This window comes from Phaethon aethereus, assembly GCF_964289735.1.
Source record: "Phaethon aethereus genome assembly, contig: HAP1_SCAFFOLD_396, whole genome shotgun sequence".
NCBI lineage: Eukaryota > Metazoa > Chordata > Aves > Phaethontiformes > Phaethontidae > Phaethon > Phaethon aethereus.
Genome location: NW_028114040.1, coordinates 3,929 through 25,436, shown reverse-complemented (window position 1 = coordinate 25,436; position 21,508 = coordinate 3,929). Strand labels below are relative to the sequence as shown.

At 48.4% G+C, this 21,508-nt stretch overlaps 1 protein-coding gene across 1 annotated transcript; it reads right to left on the bottom strand.

Annotated features, from left to right (window-relative positions):
- Positions 1–368: 368 nt before the first annotated feature.
- On the bottom strand, positions 369–21,181 carry LOC309416357 (serine/threonine-protein kinase PAK 3-like; the record flags this gene model as incomplete). The annotated part of the gene is made up of 13 exons (XM_082015918.1): positions 369–1,584; positions 2,546–2,683; positions 3,026–3,222; positions 3,660–3,759; positions 4,611–4,728; positions 5,579–5,691; positions 7,924–7,972; positions 9,576–9,639; positions 12,354–12,510; positions 13,512–13,689; positions 14,370–14,407; positions 20,297–20,420; positions 21,144–21,181. Coding segments are annotated over 13 exons (1,404 nt in total), but the record flags the coding sequence as incomplete, so codon positions are not given.
- Positions 21,182–21,508: the final 327 nt, after the last annotated feature.

Here is a 21,508-nt window from a genome sequence, read left to right as displayed (position 1 = left end):
AGGACTTCCTCTCCCTGGGCGCACCTCCCGCAGCTGTGCTCACTGCTGCCGGCCATGAGCATTGCCTCCGTCTCTTGCCTCAGCCAAAGACACTGGGACGGACAGGGCGAGCGAGGGTCGGTCAGCAGGCTGGCTTCACGCCTCTAAATGCTTCTGCATTTCACACGTTTGTGCTCGCTCAGTGCAGAACTCCAGGTTTTAACGCGCTTTCCTCCAGAGCTGTCTGCTGCACCGGCTCCTGCATAGCTAAACTGCGCGAGTTGTCACTCACTCGTGTCGGCCTCGGTTTCCGTGGCAGAACTCGCGTGCGTAAGGACACTCACCTGCCCACGAGCCGGCGGAGCAGCCCCGCTCCCTCCCCCTCTGCCGAGAGTGGCGCAGATGCTACTGACCTTAACCAGCAGCTACAAGACGAGCAGGAGAGTAGGCGTCCTCCGAAGGGACAACACTCAGCTCTGTTTTGCCCTTCTCTACTGCACAGACTCAAGGTGGCTAATCCCACCGGTCTGTGCCTTTCCCAGCATGGCTACGATTCACCTCGGGAGCAGCCCGCTGCCAGCTGGGCTCTGATACGGGATGATGAGTCCGGTCCCAGGAAGAGGCAAGCACCCAGTGCCCGTCTGCTGCCGCTCGCCGCTACAAGTGCCTTCTTCCAGCCCGCGCCTGCAGATGCTGAGGCTGCTCTGTGCTCTGCAAGGGCTCTGCTGGGGCTCAGCACCAGGCAAGGCTGGGCCCGCTCTCGCCTCACGCTGCTCTGACAGCTTTGCATCAGACGAGCCCCTTCGGAGCGCACCGACTGATCTTTCTGCTTTTTCATTTTAGTCAGACTCTCATCCAGCCACACACATTACAATCACTTATACAAACCAAAATGCCAAGAACCAAACCACTAGACGTTCACAGGTGAAAGCCTGTATCTCAACAGGAGGTTTTGTCTGCCCCACTCGTGATTCGTTCTGGGTTGCAAGTGCAACTTCGCTGTCTTCCTCATCTCAAAGTACCGTGGCTGGGCAAATACCCGCGCCTGGGCGGTAGTCAAAAGGCAGTGCAGGCTGGAGTTTGTGAATGAAGGAGACCCTTCTCCAATGCCAAACCATACAAAAAAGAATCATCAAAGGGACCTTCCACCTTCACAGAAACCACTGACAATTTAAAAGTGAATGTACATCTTATTCACTGGGTGAGAAGGAAGGGAACCTTCCAGCTGAATTTGCTTTACCTTGGAAATGGCTGAGGCAGGCAAGCATTTTTGGTTGGTAGGTCTCTGTCTTAAGCCCCGTTTCGTCTTAAAAATAAATGCAGGAGCCAGAAAGCAGGAAGTAGAGAAATGATAATTTTTTACTCCTTGAGGGACTGGCTTGTTCTCCCTCCTACCACCAGGACTGTGACCGCTGTTTCTTCATCCATCCATCTGTCCCGCAGCACAAGCGTTGAGGTTTTATTTTGTTCTCAGTCCTGCTCTGAGCTGGCATGGGTGAAAGCCAGCCTGAAGCGCTAGCGGCTGCTGTTCTTAATCACTTCCTTTGCTGCAGCAATCAGAGGCGTCAGGCTGGAGAGAGGCTTGGCTAGCTTTAAAAATGGATGCTGTCCAAAGGGAAAAAAGAAATGAACCATGACTTTCCAAACTCAGGTACTCACAGGCTCAAGCAGTATTTCTCTGGTTATGGGGAATATGCAGAAATAGGACTGAGGGGACCATCTGCACCTGCGTCTTCGTGCCCAGTACCTTGCTATCACAGGCAAACTTGGCCCAAAATCCTATTAATCCCTTTATCAAGGTGTCATCAGCGCGCTGGGATTTTTGCCCTGCCAGCACTCTGGGAAACCACAGAGCTACAGGTTTTCAGCACCAAGACAAGAGCAGGGAGACAGGTGACAGAGGACTCAGATCTGGGTTGCAGTGAAAGCAGTGGCTACCATCCCATTTGCCACTATGTACAACCGAATATACCACCAAAATTCAAAACAGGGCCACGAAAACGATCAGAGGGATGGAACCCCTCTCCTATAGAGGACAGGCCCAGAGAGTTGGGCTTGTTCAGCCTGGAGAAGAGGAGGCTCCGCGGAGACCTTTTTGCAGCCTTCGAGTACTTAAAGGGGGCTTCTAAGAAAGATGGGGACAGACTTTTTAGCAGGGCCTCTTGCAACAGGACAAGGCGTAACGGTTCTAAACTGCAAGAGGGCAGATTCAGGCTGGATCTAAGGAAGACATTTTTTGCAGTGAGGTAGTGAAACACTGGCCCAGGTTGCCCAGAGAGGTGGTAGATGCCCCATCCCTGGGAACATTCCAGGTCAGGCTGGACGGGCTTCTGATCAACCTGCTCGAGTTGAAGATGTCCCTGCTCACTGCAGGGGGCTTGGACTAGACAACCTTTAAAGATCCCTTCCAACTCAAACCTTTCTATGATTTCACTTATTTTTCCTTTGAAAAGCACCAAGACTGGAGACCAATATGAGGGGGTTCCATCTCATGCCTTCGAGTTTAGCTGATGAGAAAAGCATTACACAGTACAGCTGTTTCACTTGCAGCCCCTTCCCATTTTACCTGCAGAAGTTCCTTCGCAGACCCTCGCCTATCCACGTCGACCTCCAGGCAGCAGCTCAGAAAGTCACGAAACACCGCGGACAGTCGCTCGGGGTTCTGCAGCTCTGGTGTGCCGTTCGTAGCTATCTGAAGCAGTGCCTAGAAAAAAGGGAACACAAGACTCCACCTGTTTCCTTCCACCTGCACCGTACTGTATACATGCGTACGTATACGCATAGAGCAACATTCATTTCCTCCTGAATTCCTGCATCCTATCAGGAATTAACTGTGCAGCATTGGGCTTTGTTTCAGCTCTCAGTCATGAGGTGTTATCTTGGTAGACATTCCTCCACTATGACACGCTCCTTTGGTGGAAGAACTGGTCATTTCATTGTAAGGAATTGGGACAAAACTGCAAACTTCAAAACATCAAAATACATTAGTTTACTACAAGTATCAGTGCTAGAAAGACGGTAGTACCTGGTTTTATTTGCACCTTACCCTGGCAGGAGTTGTGTTATAGTAAGGAGGTTCTCCTTCTGCCATTTCGATTGCCGTGATCCCAAGCGACCAGATGTCCACTTTGGGGCCGTACGCGTTTCCTGACACCACTTCTGGTGCCACCCAGTAGGGAGACCCGACCATCGAGCTCCGTTGACTCTGCTCAGGGGTAATCTGAGCACACAAGCCAAAATCAGCTGAGGAGAAAAACAAGTATTGTTACAGACAGCTTGACTTAGGAAACCAAGCAAAAGAAAACCCTACCAGATGCCTCAGAAGGCGTTGTTGAATCTCTCTGGAAAAGCGGCCGTGCTCTGTTTAGTCAGTGCTCTAGCCAGGGAAATACTGAATTGGCCACTTAACATCCCCCTCGAGTTTCATGTACTGGCTTCTATTTACTTGAAGCTTTAGATTATGCTTTATTATTGTCCCTTCTAGAAGGGACACGCACAAACCAAACCCACTCTCTACACCTTTTTCCTTTCTGTACCTCTCTGGACATTGGCACTGTGCTCTTCACTTGCAGCCGTGGTCACTGCACTACCACGGGCATCACTTTTGGATAACGGGCAGTCAGTCAAAAGCAGCCCCACACCACATCCTGGGAACGCTGCACCTGACCAAGAATACCTACTCAGTTTGACAGATCCATCCATGCCGAGGAGAATATTGTCGCTTTTGATGTCTCTGTGGATCACTTGGTTGGAATGAAGGCAATCCAGTGCTTGCAGGCACTCATAGGTAAAAAAGAAACATGAGGGTAAAACTTAATGACCGGCTTTCATCACACACGAAAAGAAATGGCTCTAAAAGATTAAATTTCTAGTTGAAGTGGGAGTAATGGCAGAATATTGTGCTGTCAAGAGGAAGAGCTTGCTGCTTCAACACGGAGTAATAACTTTCTACTCGAAGGCATATTAGCTTTTGAAAGGGAAATGTCAATTCTTGTCACAGACTATCCCCTGAAAGCACACACGGAATGACTGCTGCTGCAGGGAGTGCGCTATCTCCACCCATATGACAAACTACTTTTTGAGAAAAACCAAAAAGTGCCTTCCTTTGGTACCAAATGGATCACTTTCGGGTCGGAGGTTGCATGACAAAGATTTTATTGCTAGGCTTGACAGCAGATTGGGAAATAGCGTGTCAGTCATTTTTCAGAAGCAAACACCACTTTGGGTGGAATGCTGTCCTTCTGAGCCGAGGCCTGTGATAAAGGAGCCTCCATTTTTCTTTGCTGTTAGTTTGAAATTCTGCCACCAACATGTTTGCTTTTACAGGCATGGAATACAGTACAGACGTGCTCAAGGCAAACGTTGAGAGAGGCAAAGTTGAGAACAGTAAAACTGAAAAAAAAGAGAGAGTACAATAACAGCACGGAAGAGTAAAACAACAGAGTGTAATAAGTGCAGTGATACTGGCAGGCACTCATTAGCGATATTGGCACTTAAGATGCTCTTTCTTCTCCGTATCATCAAAGCAACACAGAAACAAAGCTCTGATCATGAAATCTCTTGTGCTCTTACCACCTGTTTAGAAGTACCATCCTGTCCCAGTAACCGGAAGCACAGGCGGGATCCCTTACCTCCCTACAGACAGCTGCTATCTGTCCTTCATCCATACATTTCTCCACAACAACATGGTTTAAAGAGCCGCCAGCCAGGTATTCCATAACCACCCAGAGTGCATCACCGACTAGGTAGCTGAAAGAAGAAAGCAATGGCACTGAGATGAATGTGCACAGCTAAATTACCTCAGGAAAAAGGCTACAGCTGATTTTTGTCTCCAGGTCGTTCTTACATGAGGACAAGACAACATGAACAGACATTCCCTCTAGGCTATAGACTACGTAGAATCTGTGCGGTCTAAGTGAGAGAGGCCCATAAGTGAACAACGAGACGTCTGAGCTGGCAAGCAAGTGAAAAATGCAGTTCAGTAATGGCCAAGATAAATCCTGGACCAGGACATATCCCATCCTCTGGTTCATCGTCTTAACACGTACATTCCATGATCAGCTCCAGGAACAAGGCAACACAACTTCCACAGTTGTCCATGGTAGGAGGGCGTGTACCACTGAGGACGGAAATTGGCCAACGGTTTGGAAAACCTGACATGAAATACATCCCGGAACAGGAAAAACCATTTAAAAAGTGGCAAATTACGTGTTTCTGGAAACGAGAACCTCGCCTTCCTCACATCCACAGCAACGGAAAATAGCGGGAACAGCCGAAAGGAAATAGTTTCGATGAGGATTTATCAGCACTTAGGATAAGACACAGAAAAGATGATCAACTTAAAAAACCACAAAACCAATCAAGCCAACAACAAAGCAACATGGAGGTAGGCTGATATGGCTGGTCCAGCTCTTTGAAAACAGTCTTAAACAATATATGCCAGAAAAGATTAATGCAGACAAAATGCAGTCTCCTCCCACACGCTGGCTATGAGTAGATAAACAGGGGCCAATTTTCCGCCAGCGACCAAAGGTTTTTTTAAATCTTTGGCTCGCAGCATGTAAATGAACATTCACGTGATAACACCAGAACTACTCACCTGTCTAAATAGTTAACAATATTGGAGTTCTTGTTTTCCCTCATGACGAGGATTTCAGTAACAACTTGTTCCAATTTGGGCTCTTGTTGGAGATGAATTTGCTTTATGGCCACCTGAAACAAGAGGGAAAACCATTACCTTGAGTAGTCTCTTGCACGAGATCAGAATGTACATGCAGCCAGCGTTTTTGGAACGACATAGCAGAGCTGTGCCCAACTGTCTTGTTCTGAGCCCAAAGAGCTCAGTAACTTACATTACAACGCCCGCTTTCTCTGCTAGCCTGGGTGCTAGTTACAGGACACACGGCCATATACATTTGGTCGTGTAAAATCTGTACAAATGGCCTTTAAACTATCAACCACGCATCTCTAACAGCACTCTTTGGAGTGACATTCTTCTCAAATGGTCTTCGTTTACGACCACTGTTACTGCTCATGCACGTTTTGCAAGCAGGAAGTGATTTTGTTACTGTGAAAATACATAAAAACAGCTGCTAATGCTTTAGTAATTCTAGGATTTGTGATCATTATTTCAGCAACTGCTGTTATTCTTGACTTGACTGCATAATGGAGAGAAAAGAGACGTACTTTACGTATAAAACGCCGTACCAAAAAAACATTAAGGTTACACACACACAAAAAATACATCCCTAGCACTTCCTAACTTCTTGAATTATGATTTTGCAACTCGAAAGACACATTCCTTAACGCAGTTTAGATTGGCAATTATTTTGTGGGTATCAAATAAAAGAATCCATTCTAGGGCATTTTATGGATACAGCCCGGGTTCTAGGCAGGGCTTAGGGCTTTTAGATCCCTTATAGACCTCAACCTAAGAGCCGTTATAAAGTGCCGCTGTCTAGTCCTGCTCTTGACATGGCACGAAAGGGACCACCCCTCCGCTCTCATTCCTGGGTTTCTAGCCACATTTTCAGGCAGGGTTTGTACAGATGCAAGAACTCTTGCCTTGGACAAGGGAAGGAATGTGAAGAGGCCACTTGAAATCGTCCACTACAGGGACTGTCAAAGCTAATGCCGCTTTCCTTCAAGATTTCTTTCTCACCCTCTGGCCCCCACTTACCCACGAGCACTTCATGGGCTGTAACGGGCTGTCACTGACACCAGACCTAAACACGACTGTTTGGTTTAGGAGAGATCTTTGCTCTTGAAATACGTCTTCTCATCTGTCTGTGTGTGTGTGTGAACCAGCTTCAGTTTGACTAAGCCAATGCCGCGGCCTAAGCGTGATCTCTCTTTAATTAGGTCTGGCATTATGCTTTGAAGAGGAAACACATGCTGGATCAAATGCTAAGGAGTGTTACTGCCTGAACCTGCGATGAGGATAAACTGGGACTGAAGGACGGCAGCCTCCATCAGCTACTTGACGCATTCATGTATTTCGTAAGGAAGACAGAGCGAGTGTGGCCGCCTCTGCAAGATACCGCTTCCCTCCTGGCATTCTTTCGAGTAGTCAATAAGGACAAAGTCTGTGCGAAATTAAGCGACGTAATGAAGCGCTCTCTTCCTCACAGCACTAGGGGGATCTGTGAGCACCCCTCGGGTTCTCCCAATGCCTCTCATTACGACAGATCTTTTGATTTTACTATGTGTATTGCTAACCAAACTATGGCCAGGTGCACAGGCAGATTTCATGCTGTCAATGGACAGAGTGCAACTGTAGAGACAGACCAACACTCTCTGTAGCAGCACAACTTCATGCACACTAGGGAACAGAGCGAGGACAATTTCTAAACCAACACAGTGACGCTGGCAATAAAAATGCTATTGTTTTCATCTGGCCCAAAAGCTTGCTGGGATTTCTTTGCAGGTTTCTCTCCATTACGATACCCACTCAGGCTTGACGTAACATGGTTCCAGGCTAGGACCAAGAATGCTGTGGAGAGCAGCAGCCTGCTCTGAAGACAGAGTAAGTAGAAAAGTAATTCCCTTGCAATTGGCCTGAAAAGCTATGGGGGAAGCATCGGCCCAAGCGCAGAGCGCACCAAGGCTCTTCCTGATTCCAGGGGGACCAGGACCTCCCTCCAGGAATTCGCAGGCACCTTTTCAAGCATTAAGCAACACCTCAGTGCAACAGTTGCTGGAAAGTGGATGGCCACAGTGAGTGTTCAGTTACGGAGGCACAGAACCACGTTGCCCTTAAAGAGCTTTCCCTGAAAGGCTGAAGACAGCAGAGGATGTATTTTGCCAGCTGACACTCGCCTGTGCTTCAGAGGAACCGCCTTGGCAGCAAAGATCTACTGGCCACCCAAAAGCCCCATCCACCCTTCGCACCAGAGGGGAGAGCACTAAAGACCTGCAAACTCTGCTGGGACTGTTGACACTTACCTCTTGTCCTGTGGCGATGTCGATGGCCATGTAAACAGTTCCAGACGCCCTAGAAACAAAACAGCAGCAAAGAAAGGAGCGCTTTAGTCCCCATGAGTGAAAGCAAGCCCAGACAGGAGATCTCTGCTGCCTGTAGGGTTTATAAAACACCTTTTGTTCATCCACTCCTTCAGCCAGCAGCGCACAGCGCAGCAGCCCACCAGCCCTCTGCCACGCAGAGTATCCAAGAGAAAACTTATGTCCAACATGAAGAAAAGGGGATGTCCAACATGAGGAAACGATCCAGACACAGCTTTCTCCAGCATGCAGGCAAACTATTCTCCAGCCATCCTGCGAGGTCACAGCTAGAGCAGGTTAAGGCATGTCGTGTTTCACACACAAATGGAGAACTACTCAAAACAGGGGATCCCTAGACAGCTTCTGTAGGTGTCAAGAGCCGTCAGCAGCCGTTTCTGTTAGGTGCAACAGACACGTGAAGGACTCTTCATGGAGTCTGTGTTTTGCTCCTGTGGCAGACACAGGCTGTGTTGTAGAGCCACCAGAAACAAATGGCGCGCTCATCTGCAGACTAGGCAATGTGGGGTTTGTTTGCCACCTGCCTCTCGTTTAAAAGAGGTTCTTCCCCTGTAATGATGCGAAGGGCCAGAAAGGCCACAATCAGAGGAAATCCCTTGGGGTTTAAAGGAACTGTGGGCTTGTAAAGCCTAATGGGGCTTCCTTCAGAGCTAAGCACAGGTTTACACGGCCATCATGTCAGAAGCTCACGTCTGCATGGGCAGTGAGGCAAGGGAGAGCCAGGGAGGGAATTCTGAGAAGGGGGAACACCCATCCGGCAAGTGTCCCACTGACTGACAATGCCAAAATCACTTTGCTCCTTTTCACCTGATCCCCCGGCTTGCTTGTATACCTGCAGGCTGAAACATGTCGGAAGCATTGGAATCCAACAGGCACCGGGGACGACTTTTGTCTGAGGATCTTTCCCATCGCTACAAAGTGACCTGCGGCACGACAGTCACAAGCTGGTGACGGCAGCACGCTCACTGCTCTGTAAGAAGGGCGTGCTGTCTTCAGGCTGCACTAAAAGCTGGAGGAAATCAGCTGAGAGACCCTTTTAGGCCAGAGAGTAGCCACTTCTCTTCCCACCAGTCGCTGAGGCACCTTTGTACAAGCTCACTCTTAGGACTGTCAACACAAAAGACTGTGAGGCCGATGTCATATTCTCACGGCGACAGCAATAATCTGCTGCTTCACACGCATGTTTCTCCTGGCTCTCCCTTCTTCAGTCGACACGTATCTTTTGAGAGCCTGGCACAGCTCTAAGTGTCCACTGACATTTTACAAATGACAATGAGAACCAAGGCTTCGGGTACAACGCAAGCAGCAATCCCAGAAAGGGGTTTTATACAATGAATGGAGCAGAAACACCTTCCCACAAGTGCCCCACCAAACAAGAAGTGTCTACGATAAAGCCTGCCAGAGAAAGAGCATGAGTGCGTCTGGCGCTCTGCAGCATCTATCAGTTCTAGGTCCGCAACGTGCTACCCTGACTGCAAACCTCACAAGTAGTCAGGTTTTTGTTACAAAGAGTAAGGTCACCTCACCAGCAAATTCCTGGCCCACCTTTTTGTATCAGTAACTGTGGCTGGACTTACCCTTGGCCAAGTTTTTCCAGTCGAGTGTATTTTTTCTTAGGGTGTCCCACACTCACAATGCTCCCTGAAAGAAACAAAATTGAAGATGCACAATTCAAACTGGAGAGACCTCCTGCCAGCAGGTCAGAAATGCAGCCCCACTGTCCAGGGTTGTGAGTCATTTGTAGCCAGTTGGGTAACAACAACAACAACAAGGGCATACAGGCAGCTCCGTAGCACAGACGGCCTCCACAAAGACCGATTTCCTACAGTCCTTTGGAGAGTTATCTTGACAGGAAACTACGAACACGGAGAAACATTTGCAGGAGACAGGTATCAGAAAAGAACAAGCACCAGTGCAAGTGTTTGTTGTCTAGAAACACTAACGAGAGCTGGAACAACAGAGCCTCGATTTCCTTAGGAATAAACACTCTGTGTCCTTCAACACAAGTTTTAGTACTTCCAGAGGTGAAATGCACCTTGGGTTCTGGAAGCAATTTTGATGAGCAGGTGCCACTTTCCAAACAGGAAGACTCTTGCAGAGTGTTTCCAGGAGGGGATCTTCTCAGCCCTTCAGCAGTTTGCCGGAAGAATGCCTTAATGTTTTTAAAGAACAGCATCTCATGATATAACCAGGAATGATGGGGCTTGAAGAACTATCTTCACCCTCATCATTTCTTACCAGGCTACTTTCTGAAGAAGACCTTGCTTATGCCGCTCTAAGAACCACACTGCTTGCAGCAATGTGGCTCACACTGACGCGCATTTGCCCCGCACGCTCAACACTGCACGCATGCTGATCTTCACGAACAAGCACAGCCGTGCTGGAGAGCAAGAACAGCAATATTCCTCAGGCTGCAGCGTTCCACAGGCAGCTGCACAAACGAGATGCTGATCATTCCAGCAGAAAGGCTCAGAAGCCAGGCCAGATGGGGTGCTGCCGCCTCCCGGCAGCTCTGCACTGCAGCAGCGGGAAGGCAGGGCCGGCCCATCCGGCACAGGGCGTGGGACAGTCCGGGTCCATCAGCCGCTGTGCAGCTCATGTGCCACCGACAGCTAAAATTAAGGCATGCACTGCTCGACGGCTTCTCGCCCACTCAGAGGTGTGGGCACTCGGAACGGGAAGGAAAGCAAGCAGTAATTTGGATACTCTGGGTGTCTCAAATGAAACAGCCAAAATCTGATGGACTCAAACAAATCTGAAGGAACAACTGAAAAAACAATATAGAGGTTTTTCTGGTCCGGCAGTTTCCTGGATAAAATGCCAACAATGAAGCGGAAGTGACGGCTCAAAGCAAATGACTCCTAAAGGTTTCACTTGGAACGTACATCACTGAAATACTTCAAGAAGATCAGTTCAGCAGGAAAGACTTCCAAAGTTTCACAGCAGATTTTGGTTGACTGATCTGGCAATACCCCTGTATCACAACGACAATCACATACTTGTTCCCCTGTGCATCCAAAACAAAACTAGGTGACGTGCTCTCCGCTGTAAGGAGCAACAAACACCTCTCTCCCCTGCCCAGGCCATTTCTCTGCAGCAGAGGGCTTTAGCATCCAAAGGGGCATCTGCCTGCGTGCCTAGCCAGGAATCCCACCTGCCGGCACAGCAAGAAGACGGGGCATCAACACCATCTGGTACGCTCCCCGCTGAAACTATTTTGCTGGCCTTGCAAAATGGCTAATGGGAGCTGCAGGAGAAGAGGTTCCCCGTGCCCCGCGGGACTCGCTCCCCTCACCCGGCACTCCAGCAACGCCAGCCAGGCCTCACTGCTGATGGCAGCGGGAGCGCCTGCCTGCTGCCGGGGGATGCTGACACAGTCTCGAGTAGTCTGAAGTGGTCCTGCCCTGCTGTGCCGGCCTGCAAGAGTCGGAGGATCTACCTAGGAGCTGGGCTCTCTCATGAACCCAACAATTCATTATGTGAGAACGCAGCACCGGCAGCTATTACGTGCAAGAAGCAGATTCAATTGGCTGTACTGCAGAATCACAAAGGGCTGGGTGCCTTTTCCTTGCAGTGCACTTTTACCTGATCATGCCGCATAGATGTGTCTCTCCGGTCTTTATAAGCATAAAGCTAAGAAATAAGGATTGTTATAGAAGGCTGGGTTTTTTCTTTTGGGGCACACTGGAAACACCTCTTCCTCACTCTCCATGGGGTCAGCTGATGTTCTTTCAGAGGAAGGCTCCCTGACAGAAACGTAGAATTCTTATAAAAACAAACTCTGATATTAGAAGAAGTCATACTACTAACAGCAATCACAAAAATGACACCAGCTGAATATCTGGGGCAGGAGAGGTCCCTGAGGCTGAAGGAATCCGTTTAGTGCTGTAGTTGTTTACTGGGGGAAAAAAATTAACACAAAAACGAAAAAACACCAAACCAAACCCCCCCCCAAAATTTCTGCAAAGTATTTTTGCTCCAATTTCTGGTGAGAAGTCGGGAGTCTGCAGAGAATTTAGCAAGCCAAATATTCTGTTCAGTTGGGCCATCAGCACACAGGAAGGAGTTCACTCGGTCGTTCACTAGGTCATAGCCTTCTGCTCAAGCAGAAACCATCTGCTTTTGCCTTGAGCGTGGAAGGAAGCTCAGGCAACTCCAACCCAGTCATAGCTGCCCGCAGAGGCAGAAGGAATAGCCAGAGTGCTCTCCCGCTGCCTCTAAGCACCACAACAGGGTGAGTAGGGAGTCCTAAGTGACTCGGTGACACTCAACTGAGGATGAACACTGGGTACATACAATCCTGAGAGGTGCAGACAGTACACTGCTTCATCAGACAAGAAATACAGAATACGTACTCAGTTTCTCTAGGACCTCCTCATCTGTCCTCTCGGATTTTGTCTCCTGCCCGTCTGTGCTTCTGGACGAAGTGCTTGAGCTTTCAGATTGCAGACTGCTGGCTTCTTTAGCTGGTGCCAGTGCAGGGGCAGGCTCAGTTACAGACTGTGTGTAGATCTGTGACAAGAAATGACTTTGTGTCAGAAAGGTGGCTTGCAGAGATGCCCCTGAGATCATATTGCAAATGCAAACGCTTAAGAAGATGCTGTCTGCCCCATCCAGGGCTCTTAAAAAGTTGGGTTTTGTTGTCCACATCTGAAACTGAATGGGCAAAAAGGAAAGGCTCGTTTTACACAAGTTCATGGCCATGATTAAAATTAATTTTAAATTTTAAATTTTAAATTTTCATTGCTTTTCTAAAAGATGACTGAAACAATGAATCTACTGTGCTGCAAGGACTCAGAACTAGACGTGTTCAGGGCCCCAGAGCCTTGCTCCTTGGTGCTCCTGTGTTTTCACAGGTAAAACAAGGACGCTTTAGTTGGTACGTAAGTGCTGAAGAGAAGCAGGGAGCATTTCTCTTTTCTCATCCTAACCCTTGATCTGACTTCTCCTGAGGATTTCAAGCTTTGGGGAGTGGCCATTAGGAACTGCGTTCCACTCCTTCAGAGACCTACCTTCTCTGCACAATGTCGAGCTGCAAAGGACGCTTCTCACCAAACTTCAGGCATGTACAAGAGAAGGGGATGGTCTAAGCTGTTCACTTAGCTACTTGGACAGGCTGTGCAGAGGGACAGGGACCTCCAGGGGACAGTTTCTCCTGCAAGTATCCTGCAAGGGTGTGAACTGCGTCTGATGACCGCTCTCTCCACTGACGACAGAGAGCCTACACGGACACTTTGCTCAAAGCTGCTCACTGCTACAGCAGGAGCATTAAAAGACACAACGCTACCTCGTATCTGATACTCAGATAAATTCACGGTCCCTATCAGAATCACGGGAAACTCATGACTAAATGGGAAAGTTCAAATCCGATTGTCCTGGTGTCAGTGGCCTGGGTGGAGCACTGTCATGGTAGGATTCCAGCCCGCAGAGTCTTCACCAGCAAGTGCTGCCTGATCGGAAACATGCAGCTCTGAATTCCCCCAAATACAGCACTAGCCAAAGCTGGGACTTACTGATGTTGTACGTTCAGGCCAGGGTGCGATAAGCCAGGGTGCAGGTTCATTGCCACCTTCCTCTTCTTCATCACCTTCATCCTCTTCCTCAGAAACAGGCGGAGCTGGCAGGGGTTCACATGCTGGTTTTGTGCTCTGTGGACACACAGGAGCATGAGCGACAGTCACCACTTTGGCACTTGGGAGCTTTGATAATTACACACAACTTGGGCCTGCTCAGACATCATCAGGAACCAATCTGGACCTGCCTGTAGTCCTACAGGCCCCAGTGCTAAGTTACAGGTGGCACAACACCATTGAAAGGTTACAAATGACCCTGCTGTTTTGTTAAGCTGTCTTGGCATTTTTCATTCTTGCTGAAAACAACTAAACCATGGCCATGCTTAGCCAAAGTCTAATCTCACAAAATGCCATGCTTGGATATATCGCTGCAAGTCACATCCAGGTGCTGGTTAATTGCTTTGGCATTTTATCTACAGAAATGGTAACAGTTAATTACGCTAACAAGTGTCTACTGGCTACGTTAATTAACACCCTTCAAAGGGCAAAGCCCGCTTCGTTGTCTTGCTGGGAATCCGCTTTTGGAGAGATGGCTATTTGTTTCTTTCCTATTTTACCCATGGGCTAATCATATTGCCTGTTTCCACCGTGCTCAACTTCCCTGTCTAGCATCTGTTTAAAAGTGCTTAAACAGAAAGTTAGAAAACAGCCAGTGATCCCTTTGCTGCTGCTGCAAAGACTCTACAGTTGACTTTCTGTCAGCCTACAAGGCTGGCACTTGGTCACAAAAGGCAAACCTCACAGCTTGCTCCACCATTCCTAAATGCTATGAAAGCGAAAGCTTATGTTCACACTCACCGAAGGACGGGCTTGGACGTATCCACGGGCGATTTTACCTGCAATGTGCAAAGGACAGTTAATCAGATGCTGTTATGAAACTGCCTGTTGTGGGGAAACCCACGGAACAAGGAAACCCAAAGAGATACACAGCATCCCTCCAGCAGCAACAGCTATTTTACATAGCAAGCAGGATAACAGCACAATATACGAGGTGACTCTTAGTCTACTCTTTCTTGTGTCTATTTTTTGCCCTGTTTGCCCAGTAAATGAAACAAGTAGAAACTTGGTCAAGAAAATGCAAGTTGCCCAAAGGTTCTGTTCCCCCCATAAAACTTCCCAAACCCCCCTTAGCCATGGCAGTGCCAGTCTGACATAGCACAGTTACAGCTCCTGAGTTCAGGAGCGTACACGAACTGTTTTGAATTTTGCATTTCAGCACAAAAGTAACTGCATTTTTAGCAAACATTAAGTGTCAGGTTAGACAGTCATTATGGAGGTTAAAAGAAAAAGAGACGCTTTCCCTCAAAAGAAAAGAAACGTTAGCAAATTCTGGAGATTAACTTCACAGCTTCTAGGACTTCTGAGAAGCTCTCCCAGTCTGCACTTTAGAAGTTGCACTGGTTGAACCAGCAAACTGAGGAGATTGCAGACTCCACTGCCACAGACTATCATGCGTGGGGGACTGAACCACTGCTGGTTAAACCCCAAATGCTGTCCACACCCTGTGGGATGCAGACACCCCCTTATTAGCTGAAGCTGTTGACAGGAGCTTTACCAAGGTAATGGTGTCTTAATGGCATTTTTGTTTAAACACCAACTCAGTTATGAAGGAGCAGCCAAAGAACACATCGAAAGAGAAGCCAGCTGGGAGTAAAAACCTCCACTTACTTGCTAGATGTGTCACCAGCCAGGGCCTGTCTGGCAAATAAACTAGAGAAAAAGCCAAAGAAAAGAAACCACGAACTGCAGCACAGACTTGCTCTCTCATTTTTGCAACAGAGCGCCACAACTTTGCAGGCTCTAGGCAACCAGGAGGAAAAAGGACATCCCCATCACATCTGCAGGCTCTTGGGCGGGAATGCCTACACCATGGGGGTCTTCCTGGAGTGAGCCTGCTATGGAGATCGCTCGGGACACTTATGCCTGCCTTCTCGTCCTCTGTGACACCGTGCCTCTTACATCACAATGGCAGCCGTTCTGGGTTGGTTTGGGAGTTTATGCACAGCAACCTCGTCCTCTGCATGGGGTTTGCGTGGCAAGGTTGTGGTGGCAGGGCTGCAGGGGTGGCTTCTCTGAGAAGCTGCTAGAAGCTTCCCCTGTGTCCGATGGAGCCCGTGCCCGCCGGCTCCAAGATGGACCCGCCGCTGGCCAAGGCCCCGGCAGTCAGCGACGGGGGCAGCGCCTCTGGGATAACGTATTTCAGAAGGGGAAAGCCGGCACACGGCATTTGAAGCCGGAGAGAGGAGTGAGAACGCGTGAAAACAGCTCTGCAGACACCAAGGTCAGTGCAGAAGGAGGAGGGGCAGGAGGGGCTCCAGGCGCCGGAGCAGAGGTTCCCCTGCAGCTCCTGGTGAAGACCACAGTGAGGCCGGCTGTGCCCCTGCAGCCCACAGAGCTCCATGCTGGAGCAGATCTCCACCTGCGGCCGAAGGAGGACCCCACCCTGGGGCAGGGGGATGCCTGAAGGAGGCTGTGACCCCGTGGGAGGCCCGTGCCGGAGCAGCCTGTTCCTGAAGGACGGCACCCCGTGGCTGGGGCCCAGGATGCCGACACAGTCTCACGTAGCCTGACGTGGTCCTGCCCTGCTGTGCCAGCCTGCAAGAGTTAGAGGAACCGGGTTGTCCAGAGCCGAGCCAAGGACTGAACGCTTTCAGGACCTGGTTAACTTTTTGTAGTTTCATCTCACTCAAACCTACAACCTAAGACAAAGCTTTCCTTCGGCTTCTCTATACTGGGTCTCCACTACAAAAGAACCCTGCAGTCCAGAAGAATACGCCCAGAGGACTCCGGGACTCCCTTGTAAGGGACTGGAAGAAGGGATGTGAGATGAGAAAGCACCTCCCGCTCACACTGCCGAGCTTCACCAGACCCCAGACAGCCATCCCCAGGGGACTCTGCAGTACTAAACCAACCACTGCCGTAACCCTGGGCTGGGCTGGGCAGCAGGAAAAACACCATGTTGTCGGTGTCTGGCTAGGGGCTATTTTCAGCTTGCTAGTGGAACTGTGGACCTATCCGAACGGCTATCAGAACTTCATGGAAGTTCCTGTTTAGAAAAGAATCAAGGAAAAGACTGCAGAACAAATATTTTCAAAAAGAATTCTCCAAATTTGCCACTGATTTTGCAGTTCAGAGTTCTGGAGGTTTTCCTCAAAACTCGAGTATCTGCTTTCACAAGTTAGTTGTTTGTGGCTGGTTTCCTCTGCTTAAGCCAATGTCCATCAATAGGCCAGCACGAAAATCAGCAAAGTGACTGGTTCGCAGCTCCTGCTGAGACAAGCACTCCCTGCTCTGGACAAAAGATAAGCATATCAGCTCTTCCGATGTCTTCAAGCACTTCCCTTCATTAAGTCCTAAATTAAGTGGGTGAGAAAGCAGAACTGGGACACTTCTCTTTAACCATTACAGCAGAACATACTCATGATTTCCTTATAGACACAATTTTGTTTGATCTTATCTCAGTATTACAGGCTTTACTCCTTAGTAAAACCTGTCCTGAAAGTGGCTCTAAAAAACCCCTCCAGTTATTTCAAGCTCAAAAGAATCATGAAAGCAATTTAAGAGAAAAGAGGGCAGGGGACACCTTCCTAACAGTAGCATAAAATCAGTTGTGGGGGAAAGTAGCCAAGGTGGAAAATTTGTAAGTGTTAAAACAAAATTAAACAAAACAAAACAGCAAAAACCAACCACCACACATGCTTAAATATAATTAGCTCAGGACTGTAACAAAAAATGACCACCCCTGTTTTCAGATAGCTTCACGAAAGCATAAGAAGATTGTCATTGCCCACATCACGATTTGCCCAAGGCAGATCTTCCAGACCTTGCTCATTTGGCAGCAAATTCTTAAGAACGCAAAAGCACGAAAGTGTGTAACATTTCAAAGATATAACCCACGATAACTCAAGGGCTCCGTCCTAATCTGGCATATACAAAGCTTGAATCAACGACACGCATCCTTATGTTCACGTGTGCAGGGTACCTGCAGATCTCCTGGCGCAAGCCTGCCTCAAACATTTAGCCTCAGTTGAAGGAGCCAGAATTCCTCCCTTTATCAGCTGACACACCTGCCCGTAACTATCGGCTCTGGAATTTATTTCATTGTGCCCTCAGCTAAAGCTACTGAACTTAGCCCTTGTGTGCTCCCCAGTGGCACTGAGATTCAGGTCTTTATAGTCCTGACAACCTGCCAAGGGCGCAGAAAACTCTACACAAGCAGCTTCCACTAAGGAAGCCTTCAGCCTCTGCACTCACACCAGCCATCAGTGGCAGGGCAGGTATGACAAAACGCTTGGTACAGCACAAGAACGAGCAGTGACGACCACCGTGAAGAAGCCACAGCCAGACTGCACCCCTTTACACGCAGCTGCCACCATTAAAAGACAGAACGTTATTGGCTTTGAGATCAAACACAAGCAGGTGTAGATCAATCCACTCTTTGTCCTCACAGTTAATGGCAGACACAGAGGAAACTGGGCTCTCTTACGCACCCAGCAGCTCATTATCTGAGAACACAGCACTGGCAGCTACCGCGTGCAACAAGCAGATTCATCTGGTTGTACTGCAGAATCACAAAGGGCTTGATGTGTTTTCCTAGAGTATGACCTGCGCAGGGGCGTGGGGCCAACGGCTAGGATTCTAATAGCATTAGCTGGCTGGAAATTAGCTATGACAACGTGTCATCTATCTGAGGACTATACAGTGGAGGTGCTGGAAGCTGGCTCCTGAGAAATGCCTGCAGTGCACTTTTACCTGATCATGCCACATAGATGTGTCTCTCCGATACATCTTTGCAAGCATAAAGCTAAGAAATAAAATAAGGATTGTTATAGAAGGCTGGCGTTTTTTTTCTCTCTTGGGACACATTGAAAACACCTCTTCCTGTCTCTCCATGGTGTCAACTGATGTTCTTTCAAAGGAGTTCTCTCTGACAGAGACGTACAATTCTTATAAAAACAAACTCTGATATTAGAAGAATTTGTAGTAGTAACAACAATCAGAAAATTGACACCAGCTGAATATCTGGGGCAGGAGGAATCCTGAGGCTGAAGGAATCCGCTCAGTACTGTAGTTGTCTACTGGGGGAAAAACAAAGCAAAACCAAAAGCAAAACCAAAACCAAACATACAAAAACAACCCTCACAAACCGCCCAACAGATTTCTGCAAAGTATTTTGGCTCTGATGACTGGTGAGAAGTCAGGAGTCTGCAGAGAATTTAGCAAGCCAAATATTCTGTTCAGTTGGGCCATCAGCACACAAGAAGGAGTTCACTCGGTCGTTCACTAGGTCATAGCCTTCTGCTCAAGCAGAAACCATCTGCTTTTGCCTTGAGCGTGGAAGGAAGCTCAGGCAACTCCAACCCAGTCATAGCTGCCCGCAGAGGCAGAAGGAATAGCCAGAGTGCTCTCCCGCTGCCTCTAAGCACCACAACAGGGTGAGTAGGGAGTCCTAAGTGACTCGGTGACACTCAACTGAGGATGAACACTGGGTACATACAATCCTGAGAGGTGCAGACAGTACACTGCTTCATCAGACAAGAAATACAGAATACGTACTCAGTTTCTCTAGGACCTCCTCATCTGTCCTCTCGGATTTTGTCTCCTGCCCGTCTGTGCTTCTGGACGAAGTGCTTGAGCTTTCAGATTGCAGACTGCTGGCTTCTTTAGCTGGTGCCAGTGCAGGGGCAGGCTCAGTTACAGACTGTGTGTAGATCTGTGACAAGAAATGACTTTGTGTCAGAAAGGTGGCTTGCAGAGATGCCCCTGAGATCATATTGCAAATGCAAACGCTTAAGAAGATGCTGTCTGCCCCATCCAGGGCTCTTAAAAAGTTGGGTTTTGTTGTCCACATCTGAAACTGAATGGGCAAAAAGGAAAGGCTCGTTTTACACAAGTTCATGGCCATGATTAAAATTAATTTTAAATTTTAAATTTTAAATTTTCATTGCTTTTCTAAAAGATGACTGAAACAATGAATCTACTGTGCTGCAAGGACTCAGAACTAGACGTGTTCAGGGCCCCAGAGCCTTGCTCCTTGGTGCTCCTGTGTTTTCACAGGTAAAACAAGGACGCTTTAGTTGGTACGTAAGTGCTGAAGAGAAGCAGGGAGCATTTCTCTTTTCTCATCCTAACCCTTGATCTGACTTCTCCTGAGGATTTCAAGCTTTGGGGAGTGGCCATTAGGAACTGCGTTCCACTCCTTCAGAGACCTACCTTCTCTGCACAATGTCGAGCTGCAAAGGACGCTTCTCACCAAACTTCAGGCATGTACAAGAGAAGGGGATGGTCTAAGCTGTTCACTTAGCTACTTGGACAGGCTGTGCAGAGGGACAGGGACCTCCAGGGGACAGTTTCTCCTGCAAGTATCCTGCAAGGGTGTGAACTGCGTCTGATGACCGCTCTCTCCACTGACGACAGAGAGCCTACACAGACACTTTGCTCAAAGCTGCTCACTGCTACAGCAGGAGCATTAAAAGACACAACGCTACCTCGTATCTGATACTCAGATAAATTCACGGTCCCTATCAGAATCACGGGAAACTCATGACTAAATGGGAAAGTTCAAATCCGATTGTCCTGGTGTCAGTGGCCTGGGTGGAGCACTGTCATGGTAGGATCCCAGCCCGCAGAGTCTTCACCAGCAAGTGCTGCCTGATCGGAAACATGCAGCTCTGAATTCCCCCAAATACAGCACTAGCCAAAGCTGGGACTTACTGATGTTGTACGTTCAGGCCAGGGTGCGATAAGCCAGGGTGCAGGTTCATTGCCACCTTCCTCTTCTTCATCACCTTCATCCTCTTCCTCAGAAACAGGCGGAGCTGGCAGGGGTTCACATGCTGGTTTTGTGCTCTGTGGACACACAGGAGCATGAGCGACAGTCACCACTTTGGCACTTGGGAGCTTTGATAATTACACACAACTTGGGCCTGCTCAGACATCATCAGGAACCAATCTGGACCTGCCTGTAGTCCTACAGGCCCCAGTGCTAAGTTACAGGTGGCACAACACCATTGAAAGGTTACAAATGACCCTGCTGTTTTGTTAAGCTGTCTTGGCATTTTTCATTCTTGCTGAAAACAACTAAACCATGGCCATGCTTAGCCAAAGTCTAATCTCACAAAATGCCATGCTTGGATATATCGCTGCAAGTCACATCCAGGTGCTGGTTAATTGCTTTGGCATTTTATCTACAGAAATGGTAACAGTTAATTACGCTAACAAGTGTCTACTGGCTACGTTAATTAACACCCTTCAAAGGGCAAAGCCCGCTTCGTTGTCTTGCTGGGAATCCGCTTTTGGAGAGATGGCTATTTGTTTCTTTCCTATTTTACCCATGGGCTAATCATATTGCCTGTTTCCACCGTGCTCAACTTCCCTGTCTAGCATCTGTTTAAAAGTGCTTAAACAGAAAGTTAGAAAACAGCCAGTGATCCCTTTGCTGCTGCTGCAAAGACTCTACAGTTGACTTTCTGTCAGCCTACAAGGCTGGCACTTGGTCACAAAAGGCAAACCTCACAGCTTGCTCCACCATTCCTAAATGCTATGAAAGCGAAAGCTTACGTTCACACTCACCGAAGGACGGGCTTGGACGTATCCACGGGCGATTTTACCTGCAATGTGCAAAGGACAGTTAATCAGATGCTGTTATGAAACTGCCTGTTGTGGGGAAACCCACGGAACAAGGAAACCCAAAGAGATACACAGCATCCCTCCAGCAGCAACAGCTATTTTACATAGCAAGCAGGATAACAGCACAATATACGAGGTGACTCTTAGTCTACTCTTTCTTGTGTCTATTTTTTGCCCTGTTTGCCCAGTAAATGAAACAAGTAGAAACTTGGTCAAGAAAATGCAAGTTGCCCAAAGGTTCTGTTCCCCCCATAAAACTTCCCAAAACCCCCCTTAGCCATGGCAGTGCCAGTCTGACATAGCACAGT